This window comes from Lissotriton vulgaris, chromosome 6, assembly GCF_964263255.1.
Source record: "Lissotriton vulgaris chromosome 6, aLisVul1.2, whole genome shotgun sequence".
NCBI lineage: Eukaryota > Metazoa > Chordata > Amphibia > Caudata > Salamandridae > Lissotriton > Lissotriton vulgaris.
The window spans coordinates 1,773,622,903-1,773,650,662 of record NC_141694.1 but is presented as its reverse complement, the minus strand read 5'-3'; the positions used below and the strand labels follow the sequence as shown (position 1 = coordinate 1,773,650,662).

The window sequence follows — 27,760 nt, the reverse complement described above, 5'->3', positions numbered from 1 at the left end:
TCGAAAAGGGTGTCGACGACTGCTTAGCCGACGGAGCGTCTTTTTGAGGTGACGGAACCGTCTCCGGTAGAGACCTGGATGTTGATTTTATTTTGGACGCTGTAGAAGGAGTAAAGGGCACAGATTGACCCTTGTGAGAAGCGGACTCCTTTTTAGAAGAAGGCTGTTCATAAGATCTTAAAGTGTGATGGTGTTTCCTCAGCACCTTAATAGCCTTAGGGGACACCAACTCCACCTCACTTGCCCTCCTTTTATTAGCATTAGTTAGACAGAAGATTGTCCTTAGGTTTCAACTTCTGTAGCCACAGAAGAAGACATCCTTCTCTATCTCAAAGTTCTACACATTTTACAGTCTCTCACCTGATGATCAGGGTGAAGGCAGCAGATACATTTCTCGTGGGGATCATCGGAATGAAGAGCCCGGAGCTTCTGTGGAGAGGATTCTAGAGGGTGTCCCCTGATTGGCGGGAGTTTGGACCATTTCGAATGACTAGGACGAGATATTAAAGTGAATGTTTTTTCTCTATTAACTTTAATGTTAAAGTCATTACTTACTGCCGTTTATGTATCGTGGGACTCCCACTTCAACGAAGGGGAATGATTCAAGCATGTGAATCTATGAAAGATACCCCAATACTGGAGAAGTGCTGGTGCCGGGCACCAGAAACCACTGGTTCAAATTAAGCACTCAAAAAATACTGAAGCACAACAGACTGGCTCATATGGAAAACAGAAATCCCCATTGAAGCACAACACATTGGCCAATATTCAACCCTCCTCCGACCCCGGTTCACTCTGCCCGCAACCTGGGGTTCATATTCGATGATACGCTATCTTGCAGCCCCCAAATCAATAAGGTCACGTCGATTTGCTTTGGTAAATTAAAAATGATGAGGAAGATTTTTCCTTTTTTACCTATGGAGGCACGCAGAACTGTCACCCAGGCCTTAATTACTTCCCACCTGGATTACGCGAACAGTCTATATGTAGGGGCCCCTCTGTACCAAATTGAACGTCTCCAGGTGGTGCAGAACGCGGCCGCAAGATTGATTGGTAACATTCCCTACAGACATTCGATCTCAGCGTTTCGCAAAGAGCTTCATTGGTTGCCTATAGTTAACCGAATTAAGTTCAAAACGCTCATGCTCGCCTTTCGAGCGTTGAATGGAACTGGCCCAGACTATTTAAGAAAAAGACCGAGGTTGTCCTACTCGGTCAGGGACCTCCGCTCCAACAATTTGCGCCTCATGCGTGTGCCTAGATTCCGTCGCACTAGAATGGGTGGCAGAGCTTTTGCCGTCCTTGCAGCCAAATACTGGAACAGTCTACCTATTGATCTTAGATTTGCCCCATCTGAAATGATTTTCCGCAGACGCCTGAAGACCTGGCTTTTTGTATCTGTGTAGTCTATTTCCTCTCTTTTCTGCCAATCAGTTTTTAGCGCCGGGACACCCCCATTGGGGGTAGCCGTGCGCTTTACAAAATCCATAAATAAATAAATATTGAAAACAGATGTCCCCACTGGTAAGAAGAATGGGAAAGTGCAGATGAACAAATTTTCCAGGAGGAAAACTGTGACAAAGGGAGAGGACTTCACGTTTTCCACTGCTGCGGGCTGAAAATATTACCTTGGGAATAGTCAAATTAGACAACTATGCACTGGCTGTGATTGTGATACCTCTAAGAAACAAAACTCTAGATTAAAATCCCACTGAAGAACAATAAATGGAAAGGTATGAAACAAGTAAAAGACCCTTTTAGAAAACGTGCCACATGTGCCAATTTAAACAAGGATGACTGGTCAGGATACATATGAAGGTGGACACTTATGCCAAATAGCCGTTGCTGGACTTTGCGGACCTAAATGTGAGGATATAGAAATGTCTGGTTTTAAAAGATCTTGGCTTTCCGACATACACCATTAAACTTTGCTCCAGAGACCCACATAGGTGGATTTCTTTGTGGGTTTCCTGACCACCAAGATGACGTCTGCAAATTCATCAGGATCAAAATTGGCCCCACTCCATCTCCTCATATGCAGATGCAGTGCTTGAGGTATAGGGTAGAGGAACTGATTATTCTGCTGTAACAGCACCTCCACCAATTTCAATGAACCAGGGTTTTCAAAGTTATTGTTTGATTGCTCTTGGCGAATAGCAAGCACTATGTTTTGGTAGGGGTCATGCTTGAGGTAGGTGCTGAATATGCAAGTCTGGATGAGATGCACGCAGTATTTGAGATGCTGTATTTCTAGGGCGGAAGACACTTTCAAATGAAGTTGTGTATCATTGGCATTATTTATGAATTTTGATAATATCAGTGGGAATGATTTCAAGGGGCTATATGTAAAGGTGGCTGCGTGCCAACAAACTGGCGTACCTGATACTCCGTTCTTAATCTAGGACAATCAGGATTGGCTGCACTCAATTTTTCTACACCTTCCACAGAATTTTTGAAGAAGTGAAATTGGTGGAAAAATGTACAGTAGGCCCTAAGACCAACTGAATCTGAAAGTATCCCTAGGGTAACCATTCAGGGAGAAGAGTTTGTGTTAAATATATGAATACATTTAGGATTTGTAAGGCGAGGCAAATCACCAGTGAAAGGTCAAGGTGCAGAATTGTAGGCACGGCGAGATTACGTGATTTGCCCAGAATCACAGGATGTTGAGCCGACGCAGACACTCAAACCTGGTTCACCCAAGTTGGCAGCACAGGCTGTTACGTCACATCCTCTCACCAGACCATGGGAAACAAATTCACATATGGACACCCCGTTGGATAAAATCACCTACATTAGACATGAGGATGCGTTGGCAACTCGTAGCATTCTAATGGAAGGTGGCTGAGAGCATCTGCTCTCATGTCAAGCTAAAGGAACCTGCAAGATGAGCTGCAACCGGGAAAACTCCCTGTTGCTGTTGAACTGCGACTAGTGAATCAACTCACAACACAGAGTCCACAACCGCCCCATTTTTTTATACAATGGATGAGGGTAGTTTTGTCCAATAGAATCTGAATTGTCCTGTCTGAGGTGGAGGTGAGAAATGCCTTCATGGCAAGGAGGACCACTAGTTGCTTCAGCACACTGAAGCGTAGTTGTGCTCGGTTATGGACCAAAGGTCTTGCGCTGTGATTCACCCCAGCACAGTGAAGAGGCATCCGTAACCAAGGTAGCGTGCGTCTTTGAAAGGCTGAAAGGACAAACCACCAAGAAGTTAGAAGTGTCCATCCACCAGTGTAGAAACATGTTTCTAAAATTTACAACTGTGGAAAATGGGCAATGTAGAGTACACATTTTTTTCAATTCTTAGAGTTTTAACAATGTAAATCGTTGTAACAGACAAATTAATTAGTTTACAGTTTTAACAAATTTACTGAGTTGTTTAGAAGTGTAATTAACCCTAAGAAATAGTTGTGCCATTTGTTAATATTTAATATGGATGCAGTTTTAAATGTTTTGTTCACCTTGCTCCTGCTCATCTCCCCTCCTGTTCAGTGTATTGCTGCAAACTATCTCTCTTCATCTTTTTACGGAACATCGAGTGAGTGATGTTATAGGTTTAGAATGGGCTATGGTATTAGGAAGTGTGCATTGTGAATGGAACTTCCATTGTGTACCCAAAGTATCATATTCGAGACTTCCACTGGAAGTTCTTTTGAATACATGTTAGTTTTATAAACCTTTGCCTAAAAATGTTTTCAATTTGTGCTAAACATCTCTGGTGAGCAGTTGCTGTGAAAGTACGTGGAATACTTCTTTAACCTTAAGAAATGGGTTAGAACGAAATAAATATGTATTTTATAACCGTTACGTTGCTGTTGCTGATTTTATCAAATGCCACTCTAACCATGGTCATACCATGCTGAGTTTGCAGAATCTATTAATAAGAACTTGATTTGTGAATGAAACCTCGTGGGTCCCAGTAATTGTGTGCTCATTCTATTTTCCAAAGGGCACATTCTGCCTGTTGTGGGCTTATTGCTGGGTTCATTTTGCAGACCTCTCCCTGGCTACCATCCCACACATCCGCAGAACCACAGCCGGAGGCAAATCCTTCTCCCACCACGCCGCCAAGACCTGGAACACCCTCCCCCTCATCCTACGACAAACCGAAGACCTTCAAATCTTCAGGAGACAACTCAAGACCTGGCTGTTCGACCAGTAGCAACAGCACCCCCTTCCTCCCTACCCCCTCAGCGCCTTGAAACCCTTGCGGGTATGTAGTGCGCTTTACAAATTATATAATTGATTGATTGATTGATTGATTGATAATGGTCTATTTTTGATCTAGAACTCAGTTATTAGTGTTACCCTTATATATTTAGTTTTACTCTGCTAAATGACTGATTTCTCTTGGGGAGTGTAGCCTCTAACCTCCAAATCTATTAGAGAAATTGGAGCCAGGCTAACTGGGTAAAACAAATCAGGGAGATCAAATTATTGGGGTTCATATGATCATTTCGTTTCAGCTCCAGTGAATCAGTTGGAGGATCCAGACTTGAACTGACAGTCTGCTTTAATGCTCAGGCCACAGCAGTTGCAGACACCATTAAAAAGGCCCCCATCCACCATCTGTGGAGTGATAACAACAGGATTCATATGAAGTCATCAGGCCAAACAGACGTAATACCTGCAGAACCAAGAGTTGTGTCTGAATCAGAAATCTCAAACTAATTTCCCCAATAGCCACTATCCAAAAAAACCTTCATAAGGGTCGTCTTTATTACCAGATCTTGAGGATTAACATTTGTGTTAAAGTGAGGTTACTTTTTGACCTTAATAGTCAAGCGTAAGTTGTATGTGTAAATCAGTATGCATTGATTGTGTTCCTCAAGTAGCTTAGGAGACTCCACTTTCAACAGCCAGTCATCCAAGTATGCAAATACAAGGACCCCAGACCATCACAGTCAACCTCTGTTAGAGTGGGGAGCATACTGGAGATCCAGTACACCAACCAATGTCCTGCATTTGGGGCCAGTAAGAGTTGGCTCAGGGTTAGGATCTTCATATTGTCCTGCTGGATTAACAAGTTCAGAAGATGGAACTCGGGAATGGGTCTCACACGTTTGTTTGTCTTTGGCATCAAGAGGTAAAGAGAGAAGAATTATGTACCCTTTCTTCCAAAGGCTCCATATATATGGTGTATTTGTTTAGCAGGACATTGAGATCAGTTTCCAAAATTGAAGCTTGTGCTGGACAGCACTTCCTAGTAGAAAGAGAATGGTCTGAAGGGAGGGGCAGGGAGGATAGGACATAGCTTGTGGATTAACAAAATGACCCAACATTCTATCATGACATTCTACCAATTGGTAGAAAAATTGGATACTCTCTACCCCGAAATATAGCGATGTAAGGGGAGAGTCAAATAGGTCTAATTAGCAGAGCAAGCAGGGGATGGTGAAGACCCGATCTGCTTCTGCTGATAGGCGACATTTATTCGGGAGTCTAAATTGGCTGAAAAGTTTGCCTCAGCAGAGACTGCATCGCTATGTAAATTTTCAATACTGCTGATGGATCGTTTTTTCTTCGGATGCTATGCCAAGCAAGAGAGATGTGGCTTTACTGCTCTTGATGTTTTCCAAAGAGGAGTTGGCTTTCTCACTGAAAATATTGTCCAACTATGAGTAAGAATCAAACATTAGGGAATATTGTCAAGACTTGATAGTGGGACCATTTCTTTAAGGAAGAATGGGACTTCTCCATGCTATAGCACTTTTGGTGTTTTTTCTGGGAAGATCTTTTGACATACAGTTGCTTCCCAGTAAACATACCTAAAGGAGATTGCTTTGGCATATGCCGGTGAGCATTGGCCAGTGATAGTTTGGCCACCCTGTCCCTGGAGGTTTTGGGGTGCATTAAGGCACAGGTCTCAAAGCCAGTGTCATGTTCCAACACCAAACTCTACAACCGTTAAGATGAATAATTAAAAATCCATAGAAATATTTCACATGTAGATACCATATGGGTCCGGCAAGGGCATCATCTTGCAGCATCTGAAACAGAGTTTAAACTCCGAGACTTTTGGAGGAATCATTTGACATTGCTGAGGTCAAATGCTGTTAGATTTCATCAGTGGGGCACCGCTAGACCTACGGTGGTGCAGAAAAACAAGAACTGACACTAGTATGTCCCATGTTGATCTTTGTCCTCCACAGTACATTACTAAGAAAAAGCCCTGATTTTGGCTCACACCATTAATAGTGGAGATATCAAAAATAGATCATAGCCTTGACTTTAAATTCTTCTTGCCCTGGGTGAGGTAGAAACTAAGTTAAAGCATATATGAATCTCTCTAGCCATACTCACCTCTGCTGGTTAAATATAAACCAGCAAGATTGACCTCAACTGTGGGTTAACCCATACAATAATGAAATACAGTGAAATGGATTGAAATGGTAAAAACTGAACAGTTTTTAGTTAAACCCTTTGTGCTTTTCTTTGGGCAATTAAAATATAAAATTATTTTCAAGGATTTGGAGTGAGAATAATGAAAATGCACTTTTGTGGAGTAAATTACCAATACAGTTGAATAATAAAAATATATTTAAATTGTTAAATTCATCAAGGTAATTATTTGACGAACATATATGATTACATAATTCTTTCATTTTTAGTACAACTTGTTTTATTTATCTAGAATAGAAATATACATTTTAAAATTGCAATGAAGCTTGGTTTTCACAAACAATGGTGATACTGTTGGCGTAAGCACAAAGTAAAAACGTATAGTTAGTATATATAGAACAATCACGTTGAATAAGGTGAAAGCAGTTGTGACAGTCAAAGGAAATGGCAGGCTAGCACTGATTGAGAGCTTGGTAAAGCCCATAAGTGGGTCAAGAGAATGTCCAGCAATACCCATTTAAATTGGTACTATACAACTATCTTCATATGACCCTATGTGATGCTGCTTAAACTATGCAGAATTTGCCCAGGGCAAGTATGAACAATAGTTACTTACCTGTAATCAGTGGTTCTCCTGTATTGGTGTCTTTTCATAGATTCACAAGCCTGAATCATTCCCCGTCGTCGGAGTGGGAGTCCAACGGTACATAAAAAAGCAATAAAATGCCATAATAATATAGAAAACCTTGGTAATAACCAACCAGGAAGTAGAGTAGCACAAGCTATAGGAGAAAAAACTTCCACACTCACCCTAGTCATTTTGTACAGCCCAAACTGAAGCCAATCAGGTATCAGCAACCACCAGAAGGTTCTCCTCAGAGGCTCAGGCTCTCAGATTTTCTCGCAAAGGAGTGATGGTAAGCAAAGAAGCCTATGTTCCTCTGCGGGGAGGGGGGTGGGTTGCATGTGAATTTATGAAAGACACCAATACTGGAGAACCACAGATTATAGGTAAGTAACTATTGTTCTTCTCCAGAATTGGGGTGTCTTTCATAGATTCACATGCCTGAAGCAGAGTAGATAGCAGTACTTATCCGTGCTTGGAAGACGCTAATTGTAGCATAAGTATATATATATATATATATATATATATATATATAAATATATATATATATAAATCACATGACCATATAATAGAAATATATCACATTCCTAAAAACATGAAAGAATGCAGTAACATGAGCATGTACATAATAATAAGCATGAAAAAGTGTCTGAAAAGCAGTAAGAGGAGGAGGGAAAAAGAGGCTCACCTTATCTGAAAAGATTACGCAGAACTGCTTGACCCACTGAAGCATCAGTCTCGCTAGCTGTGTCCAAACAATATTGTTTGGTGAAAGTATGCCTGCTAGCCCAGGTTGCCGCTCTGCAGATGTGCTGAAGAGGTACTCCAGCAAAAAGAGCAGTCGGGGAAGACATGGCTCTCGATGAATGAGCCCTTGGTGTTGTCTGCAAAGGTCTTCCTGCTTGTGCATGACAAAAGTCAATAGTTGCAGAGATCCATCTTGCTATTGTTTGTTTTGACACTGCATGACCTTGAAGAATTGTTCCATAGCCAACGAACAATTGATCCGATCTGATCATTGCAGAAGTCCTTTGTAAGTAAAACTTCAAACACCTCTTGATGTCCAGTGTATGCAATGCCCTTTCTGCAGGGGATTGCGGGTTAGGAAAGAATGTTTTTAAGACGACTGGCTCATTCAGGTGAAAGTCCAAAGGCACCTTAGGCATGAATTTTGATTTGTGCGGAGCACTACTGAATCGGACGTGAACTGCAGAAAAGGTGGCTGAACCATGAAAGCTTGGACAGCACTGACTCTTCTAGGTGAAGTTAAAGCCAATAAAAGTGACACCTTCCATGTTAGAAATTTCAAATCCACTCTGTGAATTGGTTCAAAAGGATGGCGCATGAGTTGCGCTAACACTACAATTAGATGCCACGATGACGGTGGACGACGAACAGGAGGGAACATTCTGAAAAGTCCCTTGAAGAACTGTTGAATTATTCTGGAAGAATAGAGTGAAGTGGACCCATCCTGGCGGTACCTTGAAATGGCTGCTATGAACACCTTTAGAGTCGCGTGTGATAATCCCAACCTTGTCAGATGTAGGAAAAAAGGTAATATCTGCTCTGGCTTGGCTAGAAAAGGATGAATTCCAGCTGAGTAACACCAGACACAGAATCTCTTCCATTTAAGTCTGTATGTTTTAATTGTAGCAGGTGCTATATCTTTGGCTAGCACCTCCTTGCAATCTGGAGGCAAATTCAGGTGGGGGAATTGAAGGTACTCAGGCGCCAAGCTGCTAATTTCAGCGATGTTGGATCCGGGTGGTAAATGTGACCATCCTGGATGGAGAGGAGGTCCGGAATCGGTCGAAACTGTATTGGTTCGCAATCTGATAGGAGAAGGAGCTCGGTGAACCAGTATTGGCGAGGCCATCTGGGGGCAATCAGGATTAGGCGACACGGTTCTTTCATCTTCCGAAGAACCCTGGGAACCAACGGTATCGTAGGAAAGGCGTAAGCATATATTTGATACCAGTTGATCAAAAACGCATTCCCCTGAGAGTCTTTGTGGGGATGCCAGCTTGGAAAGAACCGGCATTTGCTGTTCTCCTTGGTTGCAAAAAGGTCTAGATCTGGATGACCCCACTGCTCAAAGACCCGATCCACTGTGGGTTGGTGAAGTTCCTTTTCGTGGGTGGTCACCTTTGTTCTGCTGAGAGTGTCCGCAAGAACGTTTGCTGTTCCCGGTACATGGACCACCAGTAGATTGATTTTGTGTCGTATTGCCCATGCCCATATTTCTTGGGCTTCTTGAGACAAAAGAGTCAATCTTGTTCCTCCCTGTTCGTTCAAATAGTGCATGCTTGTAGTATTGTCTGTACGCACCAATACTGTGGCTCCTTGAACGATTGCGTGAAAGGACTTGAGGGCTAGGAAGATCGCTCTCAGCTCCAACAAATTGATGTGCAAGAGTTTCTGTTGAGGACTCCATTTACCGCTGATTGTTAGCCCCTGAAGATTAGCTCCCCAACCTTCGAGGGATGCGTCCGTGGTGATTGTAAAGTTTGGTGCGTCTTGGAGGAACGTGCAACCCTGTTGCAAATTCTTTCTCTGAATCCACCAGAGAAGATTTTCTCGGATACAAGGGGTGATCCGAATGAGGTCCTCGAATGAGCCGGAGATCTGCAGCCATTGCAGGCTGAGGTCTTCTTGAAGAGGTCTCATCCTGAGACCGCAATTCGGTAACAAAGGAATGCAAGAAGAGACCATCCCTGGAAAAGATTTGAATTGTAGGGCTGAAACTGACTTTTTTTTAAAGTAAACTTCGAGCCATGTCCTGTATCTTGTCTTGTCTCTCGTCTGACACGATAGCTTGGACTAATTGCCTGTCCAGGGTTGCTCCCAAGAAAGCTTATCTTTGGGATGGCTCCAGTTGTGACTTGTAATTGACGGAGAGACCGAGTGATTGGAAGAGGCAGAGACACCGCTGGATATGGTTGTTTGCGTAAAAATTCACCTTGATAATGCAGTCGTCTAAGTATGGAAATATTTGTATTCCCTCCAGCCGGAGGTGTGCTGCTACTGGAGGCAGAACCCTCGTGAACACCCTGGGTGCCGAGCGTAGTCCTAGTCCAAAGGGAATGACCTTGAACTGATAATCCCTGCCAGCCACTCTGAATCGCATGAATTTCCTGTGCCAAGGCAAAATGGGGATGTGGAAATATGCATCTTGGAGACCTAAAGTGGCCATGTATTCTCCCTCTGAAAGAAGATGCAGCATTTCTTGAAGTGACTGAAGTGACAGCATCTGGAACGTCAACTTTTTCAGGTACTTGTTTAGAGCACGAAGATCCAGAATTGGACGCCATTCTCCATTCTTCTTCTTTATGAAAAAGAATTTGGAGTATAAACCTGCTCCTCTTTGAGCTTGAGGAACCTTTTCTATTGCTCCTTTCATTAACATCAAATTGATCTGGGAAAACAACTTCTTGAGATGAGCTGGAGGTGGGCCCTTTGGGGGAACGTTTGGAGGGAATTTTTCGAATTCGAGGGCATGGCCCTTGGCCACAATGTCCAGGACCCACTTGTCCGATGTTAATGAGGACCATTTTGAGAAGAAATTTGAGATTTTTCCTCAAGGCTGCGGCAGTAGCGGTGGCAGGAGATGACACTGATTGTCTTTTATCCTTCCCATGATAGGCAGGCTTCCTTTTGTTTTGGGAATAATTGGAGTTGCCCTGACCGTAGGACTGGTAACGCTGGCCTTGGTAACGTTGATTCCATTGCCTGTAGGAGGACTGCTGACTATAACCTCCTCTATTAGAGGACGATCCACGTCCTCTCGCACCTCGAAAGGGCGGCTTTCGAAATTGTAAGGTGCCTAGGGATCTAGCTGCTTCCATGTCCTTCTTGATTGTTTGCAGGACTTCTTCAATATGGGGGCCAAACACAAACTCTATGTCGTAAGGCATGTCCAATACCTTTGCTCGGACCTCCTGGCGGAACGAAGTGTCTCTTAGCCAGCCTTGTCTTCGTAAAACAGCCGCTCCTGCCAATTGTCTGAATCCAGTTGAGGCAACATCAACAGCAGAGTCGATCATCTCCGCCGAGATCCTTTCACCTTCCTGCAGGATTTTTAAAGCCTCAGACTTGGAGGGCTCTGGAAGCATGCTGAAACATGGCGAGATGTCAGACCATATTTGCCGGTCATATCTGCCCAGTATGGCCAATGAGTTAGCAGCCCGGACTGTGGTTGCTGCCATTGTTGATACACGCTTACCAATTGCATCCAGACGCCTGCCGTCTCTATCCGGTGGGGCTGCGATTGGAGAGGAAGGGTTTCTGGACCGCTTCTGTGCAGCTTGTATGATTACCGAATCTAACTTTGGATGTCCTATAAGGCAAGCTGGAGACTTCTCAGGAGCCTTATATTTCTGATCTATCCTTGGCAGGACCGGAGGAATAGATGCAGGAGTAGACATGACTAATTCCCTCTATCCAAATGAAATCGATAATAGGTATCGATTTAACTTGTCTCCTTGGCTGATCCTTGAAATCATAAAGGAAGCATTCTTGTTGTGTAGCTTCCATGTCGATATGAAAGCGTTTTGTAGCTCTCTCCATGAGAAGATGAAACCCTCCTACGTCAACCGGAGGTGAATCAGCAGTAGCCGAAAGTGAAGGAGAAGGTGTCTGAACATGATAATCATCCCACTCCGACATTATGGAACCTTCATCAACACAGGTGGGGGAGACTTCGGAGGTCTAAAATCTGATATTGGCGTTTGCACTACAGGTCTAGGAGGCACAGAATCCGCTGACTCCGACGGTGGAAAACTCCTGTAATAATCGTTGAGCATATGCTGAAGATTTGTTAGCAATGCCAGTGGCATTTGAGCTGAGGGAACAGTTGTGACAGGAGATGTCACAAGCTCAGGCGAATGATTGTCGTCTTGGTCGTCCTCCTGGTATTTGATGTTCAATTCAGAAGGACTTGTAGCCAAACCAAACCTTTCATCCATATCAGATTCCTCCTCACTGTCACCAGAGTCCAGTAACTTGTCAGGGACTTGAAGTGGTACCTTTTGAGGTGATAGGCGTAGAGGAGACAAAGATTCTAGGCCAGACCCGCGTCTCTGGAGCAAAGATGGCTTTGGCGTGGATGCAAAAGCCGTAGACGGTGACCAAACCTGCATGGTGATATAAGTGGACAGTTGCGGCGTCGACGGAGGCCCCATCGACGGGCTCGTTGACAGTGGTTTGGCTCCAGATGATGAAGAAGTCGGCGACTGATTTATATTCTCCGATGAGAAAGATTTCGTCGATGACGGTGTCTTCGTCGACGACGGTGTCTTCATCGACGACGGTGTCGGATTCGCCGACGAGCTCGTCGACGACGGTGATGGAGCAGCCGTTGACGGTGGCGTCGACGAAGCTATCGTTGACGGGATCTTCTACAGCTTGGCCGTCGACGAGGCGCTGACTATGGCAGATGAAGATTCCTTCGTCGACGAGATAGGTCTAACAGCAACATAGAACATCGTCGACGGGAAAGAGGCTGTCGACATTAACATTTCAGGATTAGGTGAAGTAAAAGTTACCGTAGACGTAGAGTCGACGGGGATCATCGTCGACGATGGCATCGTCGACGACGGAGGCTGTTTCTGAGGTAAATTCTTCTCAGAAGTCGTCTTTTGAGGTAAATTTTTGGTTGTTCTTCTCGGGGACGTAGATGGCCCAAGTTTGGCCTTAGCAGGGGGAGTAACCTTAGAAGTAGAAGGCCTCTCAGACCCCTTAGAAGATTGTTGCCACTTTACAATCTTAGCCCCAGGAGAAGATAACACCTCCTCAGCAGCTCTCTTTCTAGATGGTGTTGTAGATCCAGAGGCAATACTGCCTACCTCAGAAACAGAATAGTCTTGATCTTTCAGCTTTTGTAGCCACCAAAGCAGGCGACCTTCTCTGTCCCTGAGAGTCTTCTGAGGGAAGGTCCTACAAATCTTGCAGTCCTTCACCTGATGGTCAGGGTTTAGGCAATAAATGCACTTCTTGTGGGGATCTTCCTTAAAAAGCCGGAGCTTACCACAAGAGTTACAAGGCCTGAAGAAAGATTTCTTGGAAGTAGACAACCTCAAAGCTAAATTCCAGAAGGAAATAGAGAAGTACTGAGCAGAGCTCAGGGAGACTCCCTTCACACGACGTGCGGTAGAAAATCTGAGAGTCCGAGCCTCTGAGGAGGAACCTTCTGGTGGGTACTGATGCCTGATTGGCTGCAGTTTGGGCTGTACAAAGTGACTAGGATAGTCATGAGTGTGGAAGTTTTATCTCCTGTAGCTTGGGCTACTTTACTTCCTGGTTGGTTATTACCAAGGTTTTCTATATTATTATGGCATTTTATTGCTTTTTTATGTACCGTGGGACTCCCACTCCGACGACGGGGAATGATTCAGGCATGTGAATCTATGAAAGACACCCCAATACTGGAGAATCAACTTTCCAACCTGGCAATACCACAGGGTACAGTTCTGGACCAAAGTAACGGCCAGTCTAAAACATAGTACAGGAGGACTTCCAGACACAACAATCAAGCAATGTCTACTGGGTCTAAGCCATAAAAAGAAAAAGGAAAAAGCAAAGGAATTTGTGACTCCAGGAATGGTACTGGCTAACACCAGATTAACCATACACTGGCTCAAAAGAAAGACCATCAAAAATCATCAGCTGGTTCAAAGACATAGTAGAATGGCTAACAGCAGAAGAGGTTCAAATAAAAAGAGTAAGAAAAGATTAAAAACATAATGAAGACCTAGTTGAATGGGCAAAAATGTTTCAGTTGCTCTAAGACCCACCAGATGCCAGGCCGCCATGATCTTGTTAAGGCTACACCAGATACAGTGATATAGAAAGTGTGCTATTCCACATTAACTTGGTATAGAATGTGCTATGATAGTAAAGATTGGGGAAGGTACTTTCAAAGACATGAATGGGACGTGTAATTTAACTGCATAGTTATTAAAGGATTAAAAATAAATCGGAAAATCTAATGTATGCCTATGAACCTCTGTGGCATAACAAACAGGACACAGCAATGTGTAAGCTTTGCACAACTACCCAAAAGCCACGTAAAGAAGTCGACACTGGCAGCATAGAGAGATAGCTACAGTTTTCACTTCTTATGTTTCCTTTTATTTTTCAATTGCAAATTCAATAATAGGCATGTAATGGTATACACTGTTGAAACTCAGTATAGAGATAGGGAAATATGCTTAGTTGGAGGTTTCAATCTTTTTTATTATGTTTGTCGGTGGAATCCAGATGTGCCTTCTATTCACAGATATGCACAGAATACTTTGCTTTCTGGTGCCTTCATAAAAAAATAACAGAGGCTAGTCTTCTTCAAATGACTCTTAAAAGCAAAATGAGATGGTTTGAAAACGTTCACATAGAAAGTAACAATGGGGACCACAACAGAACACGTAATTACATTCTTAATAGCAAAAGGTTAGCTATGAACACAAAAGAAATCTACTGGTATTCAGATTACATTTTGTAGAGTGTTAAACTAAGTTGGATCCCATTGGGAACAATGTTAAGTTGCTGAGTGTGTGATCTCCATCCTGGGCATATGTTATGGGTGCATCTATGACAAGTGAAAAGAAACAAACCTTTAGAGATAAAACTAAGGGCTTGATTTATATTTAGGCGGGTGGCCTGCCATTCCTCCATGGGTGGAGTAAATTACTCCGTCCCCATGGTGGAGAGGCTGCCGCCCACCTAATTTATAAATGACAGCCAAGCAGATAGTCATTTATAAAGGCATTATCAGGAATTTCCATCACAGCAGTTCCTGTTAATGCATTTTACTGTTTGCTGCAGAACTGCCTTAGAAGGACACTCCTTGTAGCAAACAGTAATCATTTTTCTTTTCAAAAATAAAATCTCAAAACAGTATTTTCTTTAAAAAAAGAAACCAGTTATGCTCCCCTTGCTACGGGAGACTTCTCCAATGGTGAGGGGACCATTAGTCTGCCCATCTAAATTGGGTGGGAGAATATATAGCCATTTCTTCGATGGTCCTATCCATGGCAGAGACAGAGTAGTCTTTACTGTGGCCAAACTTAAGGTCTGCCTGCCATTACATTTGGCGGGCAGACTACTACATTGGCAGGGTGGGAACTCTGTCATCATTACAACGGAGTACCCTCTCTGCCAAAATATAAATCAGGACATAAATATCTTAGAGAAGGGCTGGGTCTTCAAACGTCCTTTCACTGAATAATAATGTACTATGAGAAGGAACAAATGAGCATAAATGAGCATGGCATTTGTTAAATTTAAGCATTAATGTAGGATAATCTGAAATTATTTTAGTACATGTTGAATATTTTGTAACTTAGGTATCTCAATGGTATTACATGTTTGATTTATGTGCATGTGCGATATATTTAAAATATGTTCAAGAAAAAAAGAAATGTTACAGTAAAACAAGTAGGCTTACAAATGAAGGATATTGTGAAAATGACAACCGCTGTAGGCAAGAACACGTTTATATCAGTGATTAAAGTGTCAATAATAAAGCATACAATGGGTCTGCATTCTACTGATAATGTTCTATACTTTCTAGTCTAGGCTACTCAACACACTGATAGAACTTACCGAATCGTTATGTCAAATATTTGATTGAGTTTGCTTTGAAGCAATGTCGCCTGAAAATAAAAGACAAATGAATGCAGTTAACACTATTCACCTGCACTAAAACAAAAACAAAAGGTTAATGCATTAAGGTTGCTTATTAGCATTTTAAACGTCTAGTAGCTTTCACAGAAACCTAAATGCTATATTTTTTTCAGATCAAAAGGCAAACAGTAGATTTTACTTCAAAAGACTTTTCATAGGGTAGATGCTGTTCTTCTAAACATCTTCAAAACAGAAATACATCATATTTTAAAAACTCATGTGATAGGAGAAGGGCACAATCATAATGCTGCAAGAAGTTCAAGAAGTTAAGATACAGTGACACCCCATTCAGTGGAAATAAAACAGGTATTGGCACAAAAATAGGTCTCGCCTTGTTGACCTATTGCATTTAGGAATGTTTTTACCAAGGCTGTGAAGCATCAGCAACCCCCCCCCCCCCCCAAAAAAAGACAGAATTTTGTGGACTCTACTGCCGAATACCTCATTCTGTAGATGTGCACGTGTGATGAGGTATGTGCACGGAGGTATGCACCTATGGAGTGATATGGGTACCAATTTCTTTTTTTTAAATGTAAATAAAATAATGTTTTTTTCGCGCAAAGCACTATTTGCCCAGCTACTTGGGATCTGCTGAGCCATCCAATTTTTTTTTTTAAATGTAATGATGGCGAGGAGTAGTGGAGACACGGAGAAGTGGGTGGAGGAAGCCACAAATCAGTAGGTGGAGAACGTTTGGGTTGAATCAATGGAGGCACGTAAAAGAGCTGTAATGCAGGGCACCCTAGCAGCAAGTGACAGGGAACATGGACAGCAGGGAAGGCATGTATTTTGTATAGAATTTTACCACAACTACTAGAACATCAGCTTCTGGGTCAATCTCTGAGAAAGCCAGCACGCTGTCCTGTCTCGAGCACTGCAGGTGTTACAATGCCATCACTAGGGTCCGCATTGCTCACACGTCTCACCCCATAGTCCATCTGCTCTTTGAGATCCTATTCCACTCTATCCACTCTGACCTCCACCTGGTGGACTGGGAAACAGCCATTACAACACAACTAAAACAACGCACTACCATTACAACAAACCTTTTTACAACGCAGGATCCATTACAACGCATGCCATTACAATGCAGTTGCTATCACAACGCATGCCATTACAACTTAAGTATGGGTAAGTATTTGATTAAATTTTAACCCCTACACCATCCAACACTTACCCTACTATTACGCCCCCCTGGAGTTAGAATAGTAATTTTAACCCCTATACTATCCAACACTTACCCTACTATTACACTCCCCTGGAGTTAGAATAATAATGTTAACCCATACACTATCCAACACTTACAGTACTATTACATTCCCATTAATTACAACAACAACAAATACTTAACCATATTTACGTTGTTATGGCATGCATTGTAATAGCAGCTGCGTTGTAATGTGTTGTAATGATATGTGTTGTAATGGATCCTGCGTTGTAAAAGTTTTGTTGTAATGGTATGCGTTGTGAATGTATGCTTTGTAACGTCATACATCCGGTGGACTGGCATGCCGAAGTCCTCAAGGGTGACTACTTTAGCCAAACATGATTCCACAACTACAGATATTGTTTTCTACCTTTTCAGATTTTTAAAGGATTGAGTCTAGTGCCTGTGCTCCTTCGTGAAATTGCCAAAGAAAATATCTGCCTCATCTTGCACACCCCCACCTGTTTCCCCTTTCTTGGACCATGGCTATATCTCCAACATGGGGAAATAATAAACCATTGGCACACTGCTGTCTCCACACAGCTAAGCCCGATGTCATGATGCACCTCATGGGGTATTTGTCCTTGTTCATCCTTGCCTCCGAGCTCCAATGGGAAGCAACCAAACGAAATGCACAGCCTGCACCCTCCTCTATCACTGGAAGGTGCCCTTTGTAGCATTCCTTCACTTTGGACTATAACAACTTAACATCCACAGAGTCACCAATCATGTCAGGTTGCCGGACACTGCTTTGTTGGTGGACCCATCACAGCAGCTGTAGCCAGTGGGGAAAAAAGGCCCTGTGAACGGATCTGTGTCTAGACACCAGAAAAGGACTACCTATTACTTGAGCTGCTTGGCTCTGCTACACTTAAGTAGTTATGCCTTTTAAGAAAGTAAAACATATTTCAGTAGACAAGTCTATGAACTTCTTCCTACCCGGGCACCACAGTGGGCAGCTATCTCTTCAAAGGGAGCTTTCTGGAATTTTTCAACCACTTGACGTCTCCTTTCCCTTTCTTGTTCTTCCACTGCAACGCTGTCAACTAAAATAAAGAGAAGGGAAACGTAAGTATAGCAAATCAGAAAAAGAACAGCAGGTATGAAATAAATACACAAGACAGAAAATAAAGAGCACAGGCACTGCTGCATTTTACTTCTGAGACATCTCTGAAAGAGACCCCTGAATTGTAACAGTTTTGTATCCCCTGCCCTTTATTTATTTAACATGTTTGGTACGGTATGTAATTATCACACCCCACTCAGTTGAATAGATAAACTATGTTAAAAGAAGAACGAAAATGCATTCAGTATAAGGATGGATAGTATCATCTTGTTTAGTGAATTAATGTTTGCCTACTTCTTCACTTAGGAAATTACAGGCCACTGTTTTTTAAGATGTATCTAGTAACATCATACACACATACAAACTCAGTGCCATTTGTACTGAAAGCACAACAAACTATCACTCCATGCTGTTTATATTAGAGTTTAGCAGGGAGTTTGATAAGCACAACATTTGGCATGTTCTGCATATCGAAATACATTTGACCATATATTTGTAAGCGAAATATATTTATTGAAAAAGTGATCCTGGATCCTGCACACAGGAAGAAATATTCAAACGTGTTGCTCCATGGCTGAATGTTCTTTCATCTGTGGCAGGGTTATTTTTCCCATAATACATACATGTTACATACAAGCTAAGCTTTATTGTATAGCAAAATCAAAGCACACCCATTGAGGCAGAACAACAATCATGGGGGTGAGAACAAATATGTAACAACTAAACTAAATCGAATAGGTAATGTAGGGATGTGTGCTAAAATAGGATTGAGGTTTTAAGAACGTAATTATTTTTTTATTATGACTGTTTAGATTACCATAGATATCTCCAACATTCTGATGCAAGTATGGGTATCTGTATCTATGTACATTACTTCCCCCCCCCCCTCTCGGGCTTCTAATACTCCTTTTCTGAATGAGCATAGCTCATTGTAGAGAGGTGGGAGATGCTCTTGACAGTTCTCATTTTCTCCAAAAAGAGTATGCTGGGTCTTATCTCTTTTGGGGTTGAGGACAGCTACCCGGGAGTGCTCCTCTAGGATGAGGAGTTAACAACAGTTTAAGATCTTCCCAAAGTTTAACTGTGAAATTTCTGGTCACTACATCTTTACCCATCTCATTCCAACATTTAAGAACATTTCGTTCCATCCTAACTTTCTTTTATTTAAAAAATAGGCTATTTGTAGCAGAATCTGTCATCAGCTGTGGTTGAGCAGTTGTTAGATCTGGCAGAGGTATGTACCACTGTCTAAATAGGGACCCTTGCTTCTAGTCAGGGTAAGGAGGATACACTCTTTAGATAAACCCTGCTCACCCCCTTGGTAGCTTGGCACGAGCAGTCAGTCTTATCAAAGGCAATGTGTAAAGTATGTGTACCAACACTCACAGTAACACAGTGAAAACACCCCAAACTGACTCCACAACAGTTTAGAAAAAGAAAGATATTTAATCTAAACTACACAAGACCAAAACGACAAAAATCCAACAAACACAGTCAAGAATAGGGTTCCAAAAGTGTTCTTAAGGGTGCGTTAAAATAATCCACAGTTGCGTCACGTTTTAGCCAACAGTATCTTTAGATGCGTCACAAGTTCCAAGTGAAAGCTGTAGCGTTTAAAAGCAAGCGATGCGTCACTCCTGAGACCCTGGGGAGGCGATGCGACAACCCCGCTGGAAGCAGCGGGCGTGTTGCGGTGACTCCGGTCTGTAAGGGGAGGGATGTGAATCCTTGCGTGGATTCTGGTGCACAGGTTTCGGTGGAAGCGGCTCGCAAAAGGTACGATGTGACGATCTTTGGGGCGGCGACGATCTCCGGTGCGGTGACGATGCGCAGCTAAGCATCTATCTTCTCCTCTCGCGGCTCCTCGATGTGATGGCTCTGCGACGATGATAGCAGCGACGTGATGCGGTCCGCAAGCAAGCGGTGCGACGATCTCTCCCAGTGACGAAAGGCTCTGCGACGATACTCGCAGCAATGGTAATCTACCCGCATCGGTCTGTTGCGTCCCGCAAGCGAAGGATGTGATAACTCTGGCAGCGGCACTGCGACGATCTCGACCTTCGGGGCGGAGGGAATTTCCTCGCACTGACGGGGATGCGCTCCGCAGGCGAGCAATCCGTGAAAACTTGCAGAAAGTCTTTAAAATCTTGGTTTCCAGCTTCCCAACACAGGTACAACTTCCAGAGGCACCACAACTGGCCCAAGCACTCTAGGAAGGACAGAATTCCCTCAGTGGAGTTCAGGGAAGCTGGGGGTGAAGTTCTTTTGTTCCTGGGACTTCTTAACAGGGAGACAGCTCTTCTTCAGGCCCTTGGAGATTCCTTCAAGCAAGGGGACACATCACAAAGCAAAGTCCTTCCCCTCTCCTTGGCAGCAAAGCAACTGCAGGTAAGTCCAGCAAAGCAACAGCAGGACAGTCTTCCTTCTTCAGTCTTCCAGCTTTCTCCTTGGCAGAGGTTCCTTCTTGATTCCAGGATGATCTAAATTTCTGTAGTCTGGGGTCCTATACTTATACCTCTAAAAGTCTTCCCTTTGTGCAGGAGGGCTCTGAGCCCGGTCTGAACCCGTTCTGGGTGTTCCTTGAGCACTTTGTTTTCCTGGCTTCTCCTTTCCTTTCAGAGTGAGAGGCAGGGTTGTCAGCCGCCCATCAGGAGGTAGAGCCAGCATTGTGGAAGGCAGGCACAGCCCTATTCAGGCCCGGGTGCTATTCCCTCCTACCACTTAAGACAGTCAATTCACAAACAGGCCAAGGCACACAGAAAGGTTAGACAAGAGAATAGCCACTTTGTAAAAGTGCGGTTCTCAAACACAGGATTTAAAAACAACCTTTCCTAAAAGATGTGTTATTAAAATCTGAGTTCAGGGATACCAGACATTTATGTCCTATCTTGCCTCCTATGGAAAGATATGCTGGTAGCCACTGTAGCCAGCATTACCCATGATAGCCTATGGGCAAGATAGCCTTAAAATAGTGAAAAACGAAAATGGCTGTAATTCACTACCAGAGCATGTCACCTGCACTAGTACATGCTCCACCTTTCACATACACTGCACCCTGCCCAAGGGGGTACCTTGGCCCTTCCGTAGGGGTGACCAATGTGCACAGAAAGGGAAGGGTTAGGCCTGGTCAGTGGGGACACTGACCCGGAGGACATGGCAGGTGGCAGGCCTGAGACACCATTTTAGGGCTACTCATGAGGGTGGCACAATCAGTGCTGCAGGCCCACTAGTAGCATTTGGATCACCAGCCTTGGCACACTCAGTGCACTTTACTAGGGCCTTCTTGGTGAGACAAATATGCCAATCATGGATAACCAATTACAATTAACAATTTACATAGGGAGCACTTGCACTTTGACACTGATCAGCAAGGGCAAAGTGCCCAAAGTATCTAAACCATCAAAAACGAAATCCAGCAGAGCGTCAAAAATACAGGAGGTAGAGGCAAAAAGACGCGGAAACCACGTCAAAGATGCCATGTCTAACAGCAGTCAGTTGTTTAAGCTTGTAGATTGTACTAGGAAGATCGTATGAGTTAAAAATCTCCCATCCTTTTAATCGGTTGATTCAGAAATTATGCCCCCCCTTACAATTTTCTTAAAATCACATCTCAGACCTCAGTGAAAAAAATCCACCCTTAAATATTATTCTAGCGGACCCTTATCAAGCAGCATTTACACTGCGCAGCACTACCACCTCTAGAGGTATCTGAGCGATGAAGGCGGCATGTCTCTGTCCAAGAGTCAGATCTTTAGTTTGTTCCTGAAGTCCATCAGGGAAGGTAGTGTTCGGATGTGGAGCGGCAGGTCGTTCCAGGTCTTGGCGGTGATGTAGGAAAAGGCGTGACCCCGGCTGCAGCTGCAACAGATGCGGGGTGTGTGCAAGAAAGCAAGCAGTTTTGAGTCAAGATGGAAGCTAAGTCAATGGCTGATTTAGGCTGGTCCTTGAACGTGTAGAGCTTTGTAGGCCAGAAACCGGAAAAAAGGGAACTAATGTCATCAAGCCGACGTAGGCCTAATAAGGAGTCGGTGACGTCAGACGGAGTCGCGCGATGCCGTGCTCCTATGACGTCGTCCACGCCGGCGTGCTACGAAGAATTTTCCGAACGTTGCTGACGCAAGGGAGATATTCACAAGGTGAGGAATCCACTGGCAGATGTATCTATCAGAATAAAGATTTTGAACAGGCTTTTTTTCTGGATGGGAAGCCAGTGGAGGTTTCTGAGGTGGGGAGTAATGTGGGTCAGTTTAGGGAGGTTCAAGATGAGTCTGGCTGCAGTGTTCTGTATTGTCTGGAGTCGTCTGTGGAGCTGGGTGGGGATGACGGAGTAGAGAGCGACTTAGTAGTCGAGGTGGCTGGCAACGTGGGCCTTTGTGACAGTTTTTCTGGTGTTGATTAGGATTCATCTGAAGATTCTGCGGCACATGTGGAGGGTGTGGAAGAAGAAAACAAGTTACTTACCTGTAACTTTGGTTCCCCAGTATTGGTAACTTTCATAGATTCCCATGCTTTGTATCATTCCCCCGTCGTCAGCCTGGGAGCCTAGGTAAATAGAAAATACCATAGCAGTATTTACAAAAGAGAAAGTAAGGCCTAGGCCTCATATCATTTTGTAGCCTATCTATCTCTTTGTGTAAAAGAGTCCAAAAGTCTGCAACCACCAATCAGATCAGCCTCACCCCATAGAACCCTCAAGAGAGAGCCTCAGAGCCTCAGATTTTCGCAGCCGTTGTGTAACAGTAACCACTTCTGCTTAAGGCTGAGCTTTCTCCGGGGAGGAGGGTGGGCGCATGGGAATCTATGAAAGTTACCAATACTGGGGAACCAAAGTTACAGGTAAGTAACTTGCTTCCTTGCCCCAGTATTGGAACTTTCATAGATTCCCATGCTTTGTATCAGAGTAGCTAGCAGTAAAAAACCCATGCACATTTTGTTACAAGCGTATTCCAACCTTTCAGCATAAATATACTCCTATAAGCATCTATACTTTGTACCAGTACATGTAGAAACCTTATGCGATACAAAATGTGCAATCATAGGAAGGAGGGATAGAAGGGAAAGCTCACCTCATTGGAAAAGATTCCTCAGTACAGCTTGACCTACTGCCGCTTCACTCCTCATGAAAAAGTCCAGGCAGTAATACTTTGTGGAGGTATGGGCGCTGCTCCATGTGGCCGCCTTGCAAATGTCTTTTGTAGGGACCCCAGCGAAGAGAGCTGCTGAAGAGGAGACAGATCTTGTGGAGTGAGCTCGAACCCGTGTATCCAGTGGCTTTCCTGCCGCCTTGTGGCAGTAATCAATTGCGCTTGTAATCCAGCGTGAAATCCCTTGCTTTGAGAGAGGAAGTCCTTTCCGAGGTGCACTAAAAGCCACAAAAAGTCGAGATGATTTTCTAAAATCCTTCATCCTTTCAAGATAAAATTTGAAAGGACTGAATCCAAGGAATGAAGAGAACGTTCTGCTGGTGTTGTAGGACGAGGAAAAAATGATTTCAGAACCACTGGTTCATGCAAATGGAAATCCGAAGGGACCTTCGGGATACATTTCGGATTGGTCCTTAAAAACATAGAATCCTTCCTAAACTGTAGAAAAGGTTCTAGGATGGAGAGAGCTTGCAATTCTCCTACTTTCCTAGCTGAGGTAGGAGCCAGCAGAAGAGCTTATTTCCAAGATAAGAATTTCAAATCCGCTCTGGCTCGAACGGAGGTCTCATCAGATGAGCCAGAACCAGATTAAGATTCCAGGTCGGAGGTGGCGGCTGCACTGGTGGAAAAACCCTGAAAAGACCTTCCAGGAATTGTTTGATAACTCTAGCTGACCAAAGAGATGGACCCGCAGTTGACCTTCTGGAACTTGAAATAGCTGCAAGATGAACTTTGATGGAAGAGTGAGAAAGGCCCGATTTAGCCAGTGATAGAATGTAAGGTAGTATCTGATGAGGAGCTGAAGAAAATGGATGGATGCGCTCCCTATGACACCACAGACAGAAACGCTTCTATTTAGCACGGTAAGTCGTATTCGTACTTGGTGCGCAAGCTTGAGATAAAACCTCTCTACATTCCTGAGGAATATCTAGAGTGTGGAATTCTCTGTGCTCAGGAGCCAGGCTTTCAAATGGAGAGAGCTCGGATCTGGATGTACCACCTGTCCCTGGGACATTTTCAACAGAGATGGGATGGGACAAAGGTGATAAGGATGATCCTGGGACAATAGGAGGAATTCCGTGAACCAGAATTGGCGAGGGCACGCCGGTGCTATCAAGATCATCCTGCAAGGTACCATCTTTCTCTTCCTGAGAAGCCGTGGAATTAGAGGAATTGGATGAAAGGCGTTACAAAATGTGCCTAACCAGGACATCGAAAGAGCATCCCCAGCGATCCTCGATGGTGATGCCTGCCTGCATAGAATTGGCATTTCCTGTTTTCTGGAGTCGCGAATAAGTCTATTGTTGGAGTTCCCCAATGTTGAAACACTTCCTCCAGAGTGTCTTGATCTAATTCCCACTCGTTACAGGCAGATTTTAGACGACTTAGGGTGTCTGCTGTTGCGTTGAGAGTGCCTGGTAGGTGCTACGCTGAGAGTACTACATTGTGGAGAATCGCCCATTCCCATATCTCCTGGACCTCTTTTGAGAGGAGAAGGGATCTTGTACCTCCCTGCGTGTTTATGTAATGCATGGCCGTTGTGTTGTCCGTCCTGGCCAGCACAGTTATATTTTGAATCCTCAGCTTGAAAGCCTGCAAGGGTAGGCAAATCGCTCTGAGTTCCCAGAGATTTATATGAAGACAACGCTCTTCTGCCTTCCAGTGATTGCTCACCTGGAGATCTTGCAAGATTGCGCCCCAGCCTTTTATTGAGGCGTCTGTGGTTAGAACCTGAGAGGATGGAATAATTCTGAAAGAAAGACCTCTTGAGATATTTTTCTTGACAGCCCACCAACTTGCTGCTCTTCTTATGGGAGGAGTGACCTTTATCTTGTCCTCGAAGGAGTCTTCCACCTGGCGCCATTGCATATCTAGTTGTTCTTGCAAGGGGCGCATTCTTAATCTGCAATGGGGAACTAATGGTATGCAAGATGATATCAATCCTAGAAAAGATTTGTAGAGACAAACTGATAGGGATCTTCTCCCCTGTAATCGGATTGCTGAGGAGATTAGTTTCTTCTGCCTGTCTTCCGAAGGGAAAGCTTTGCAAAACCTTGTATCCAGAATGGAGCCCAGGAATTTGACCCTCCTGGATGGAAGAATGACTGACTTGTCCCTGTTGAGACACAGTCCCAGGCCTTTGAAAAGTTGGATGCAATATTCGACTGCCCTTGACGCTGCCTGAGAAGACGGATCAACCAATCGTCTAGGTAAGGGAAAACTTCTAGCGATTGTTTCCTTAAGAACATCGCTATCGGGGCCAATACTTTTGTGAAGATCCGCGGAGCGGATCTGAGCCCGAAGGGCAGGACCTTGAACTGAAAGTGGCTCTTAGCTACTGTGAAGCGTATACTCCACACAGGAGCTTAGAGGGAAATAGAGAACCAGGGTTGCCCTCCACTCATAAATCATCAATATAAAAAAACCCCTGTCCCTTAGACATTAAATGTCGGTATTAGTATTTAGCAGTGGAGAGATCACGTATCAATTTCCACTACTACATCCCCAAAATGACTAGTTTAATCTTTGGGTGTATTACCGCTTCTTGTCCAAATTTCATAGCATAAAAGATTTTCGGGAAATTCCTTGTAAACTTCAAAATGACAGTCAACCAGAGCACAAAAAGATGTCTGGGTCAACCATTTACACAGTACATCAAAACACAAGCAAAGAGTTTTGTGAAAAAATGTGTAAAGAACAAAATGACCCCTCACGGGCGCACCACCTTCGGGGCAACTGGCAAGTACTCATCAGGTTGGGCCCCTTGTCTCATCACTGGCAGTCATTTTGTTAAAAAACAAACAGTGTCCAAAACAAGAAATAAAAAGTGTATATAGTGCAGAAGAGCGATAAGCATTCACTCCTCGTGACACATACTGAATAAAAAAAACAAGCACACCTTTCGCACAATTTTATTCTGGTTTACTAGGTGTGATTTGTTGAATTAAAAAGGCTGGTGGCTAACTCCGCATACCATTACCTATTGCCAACATGTTTCTCTGGCTGTAAAGTTTTGGCAGATTCATCAGAGCTCAACACCTTGTCACCGCACCAATGTTGGACACCTTGTTCTCTGTGACTGTCAAATTGAAAGAATACATATATTAAAAACACCCAAGGCACACCCTTCCGAATATACCTTATCAAGCCAGACTCAGAGGCCTGAAGGGGTTTTCAGAGAAGCCAGCTCGCTTTATTTCATCTTTAGGCAGTGGCAGCGGGCGAATGCATTTCGGCGTAGTCAGCCTTCTTCAGCGCCCAGCACTGAGCACACCTAATAGTCCACCTGTTAAAAAATCTTCCCAGCAAACGCTGCTCATCCCCCTAATGGTGTCGCCACACCCAAAGTAGTTCAGTGTCAATGAGTAAACTACAGCTCCCAGAAGGCACTGTATCGTCCAGCCTGGGCGGGTGGTGTGGAGGAGTGAGGCAGAACGGTAGGTCCGCGCTGGTGCAGGTAGGCTGTGTGTTATTCCATCCAGACGAACAGCCACGGCCGACTTCCTTGGTCCCCTTACACTGCAACAACCAGCCTCATGGAACAACAGACAGGGCAGGGGCTGTCAATGCGGACTTAGCTCCAAGCAGGTAAAATACCTTAAATCTCCCCAAATTGTTCCGTGGTGACTGGCGGTCTTGAGGAAATGTCGATCCATCGACGTCTAACAGCTGCAAGCAGTCTGGTGCCAGTATTTTTTCCTCGACCATTTGGTGTTGCAGAGCCTTCTGTTCTGCGTCCCTGGCAGGCGCAGCAATTACTTTTGGAAACAGTCCCTCTCGCAGAAAGAAGGACTCAGAGGTCTGAAGGGGTTTTCAGAGAAGCCAGCTCGCTTTATTTCATCTTTAGGCAGTGGCAGCGGGCGAATGCATTTCGGCGTAGTCAGCCTTCTTCAGCGCCCAGCACTGAGCACACCTAATAGTCCACCTGTTAAAAAATCTTCCCAGCAAACGCTGCTCCTCCCCCTAATGGTGTCGCATATATATATTTTCCATATGCAAAAACCCGGCACTTGGAGACCCGCTCTCCTCGTGTTGAAAGGCTTTATTCTGCAAGGCAGCAATGATCGGAGGCAAGGTAGGTGCAAAAAGGATTGTCAGCCATCAATTTCCCAACGTGTTTCTGGCTTCTGTTCACCCTTTATCTCGGGATGGCAATGAAAAGAAGAAGTTGGCAAAATCCATTAAGAAGTTCAAAGTCCCGCCCACTGGGCGTGTGCTCTCTCTGCACTCTGGTAGTGGTAGTCTTTTGCGAGTGATGTAGCCTTTAGTAGGAGCCGCCCACAGCCTCCTAAATGTGTTTAGCTTCACCAGAGTGGGTTTGCTGCATCCACACAAAGCCGCTGTCATGCCACTAAAGCACCTCACAGAGCACACGATGTTCCTTACTGCTCCGCACTTGTGGCGTTGCTGAACCCGCTCGTCCGCGGAAAGGGGCTCTCTGCAACCTAGGCAGGCCGGAATATACTCCATATGCAAAATCCCGACACTTGGAGACCCGCTCTCATTGTGTTGAAAGTCTTTATTCTGCAAGGCGGCAATGATCGGAGGCACGGTAGGTACAGGGATTGTCAGCCATCAATTTCCCAACACGTTTCGGGCTTCTGTTCGCCCTTTATCTTGGGATGGCAATGAGGAGAAGCAGCTGGCAAATTCCATTAAGTAGTTCAAAGTCCTGCACAGTGGGCGTGTGC

General features: G+C 44.1%; 1 protein-coding gene across 3 annotated transcripts in view; it reads right to left on the bottom strand.

The window, feature by feature from the left end:
• Window positions 1-27,760, bottom strand: part of EFR3B (EFR3 homolog B) — a 1,036,998-nt gene that overhangs the window by 21,033 nt on the left and 988,205 nt on the right. For all 3 annotated transcript variants that reach the window (XM_086928032.1, XM_086928030.1, XM_086928031.1), the window contains exons 21-22: window positions 17,799-17,905; window positions 15,572-15,621 (exon numbers count right to left, since the gene is read on the bottom strand). In XM_086928032.1, coding sequence (XP_086784158.1) covers window positions 15,572-15,621; window positions 17,799-17,905 — 157 coding nt within the window. The remainder of the gene's footprint in view (window positions 1-15,571; window positions 15,622-17,798; window positions 17,906-27,760) is intronic.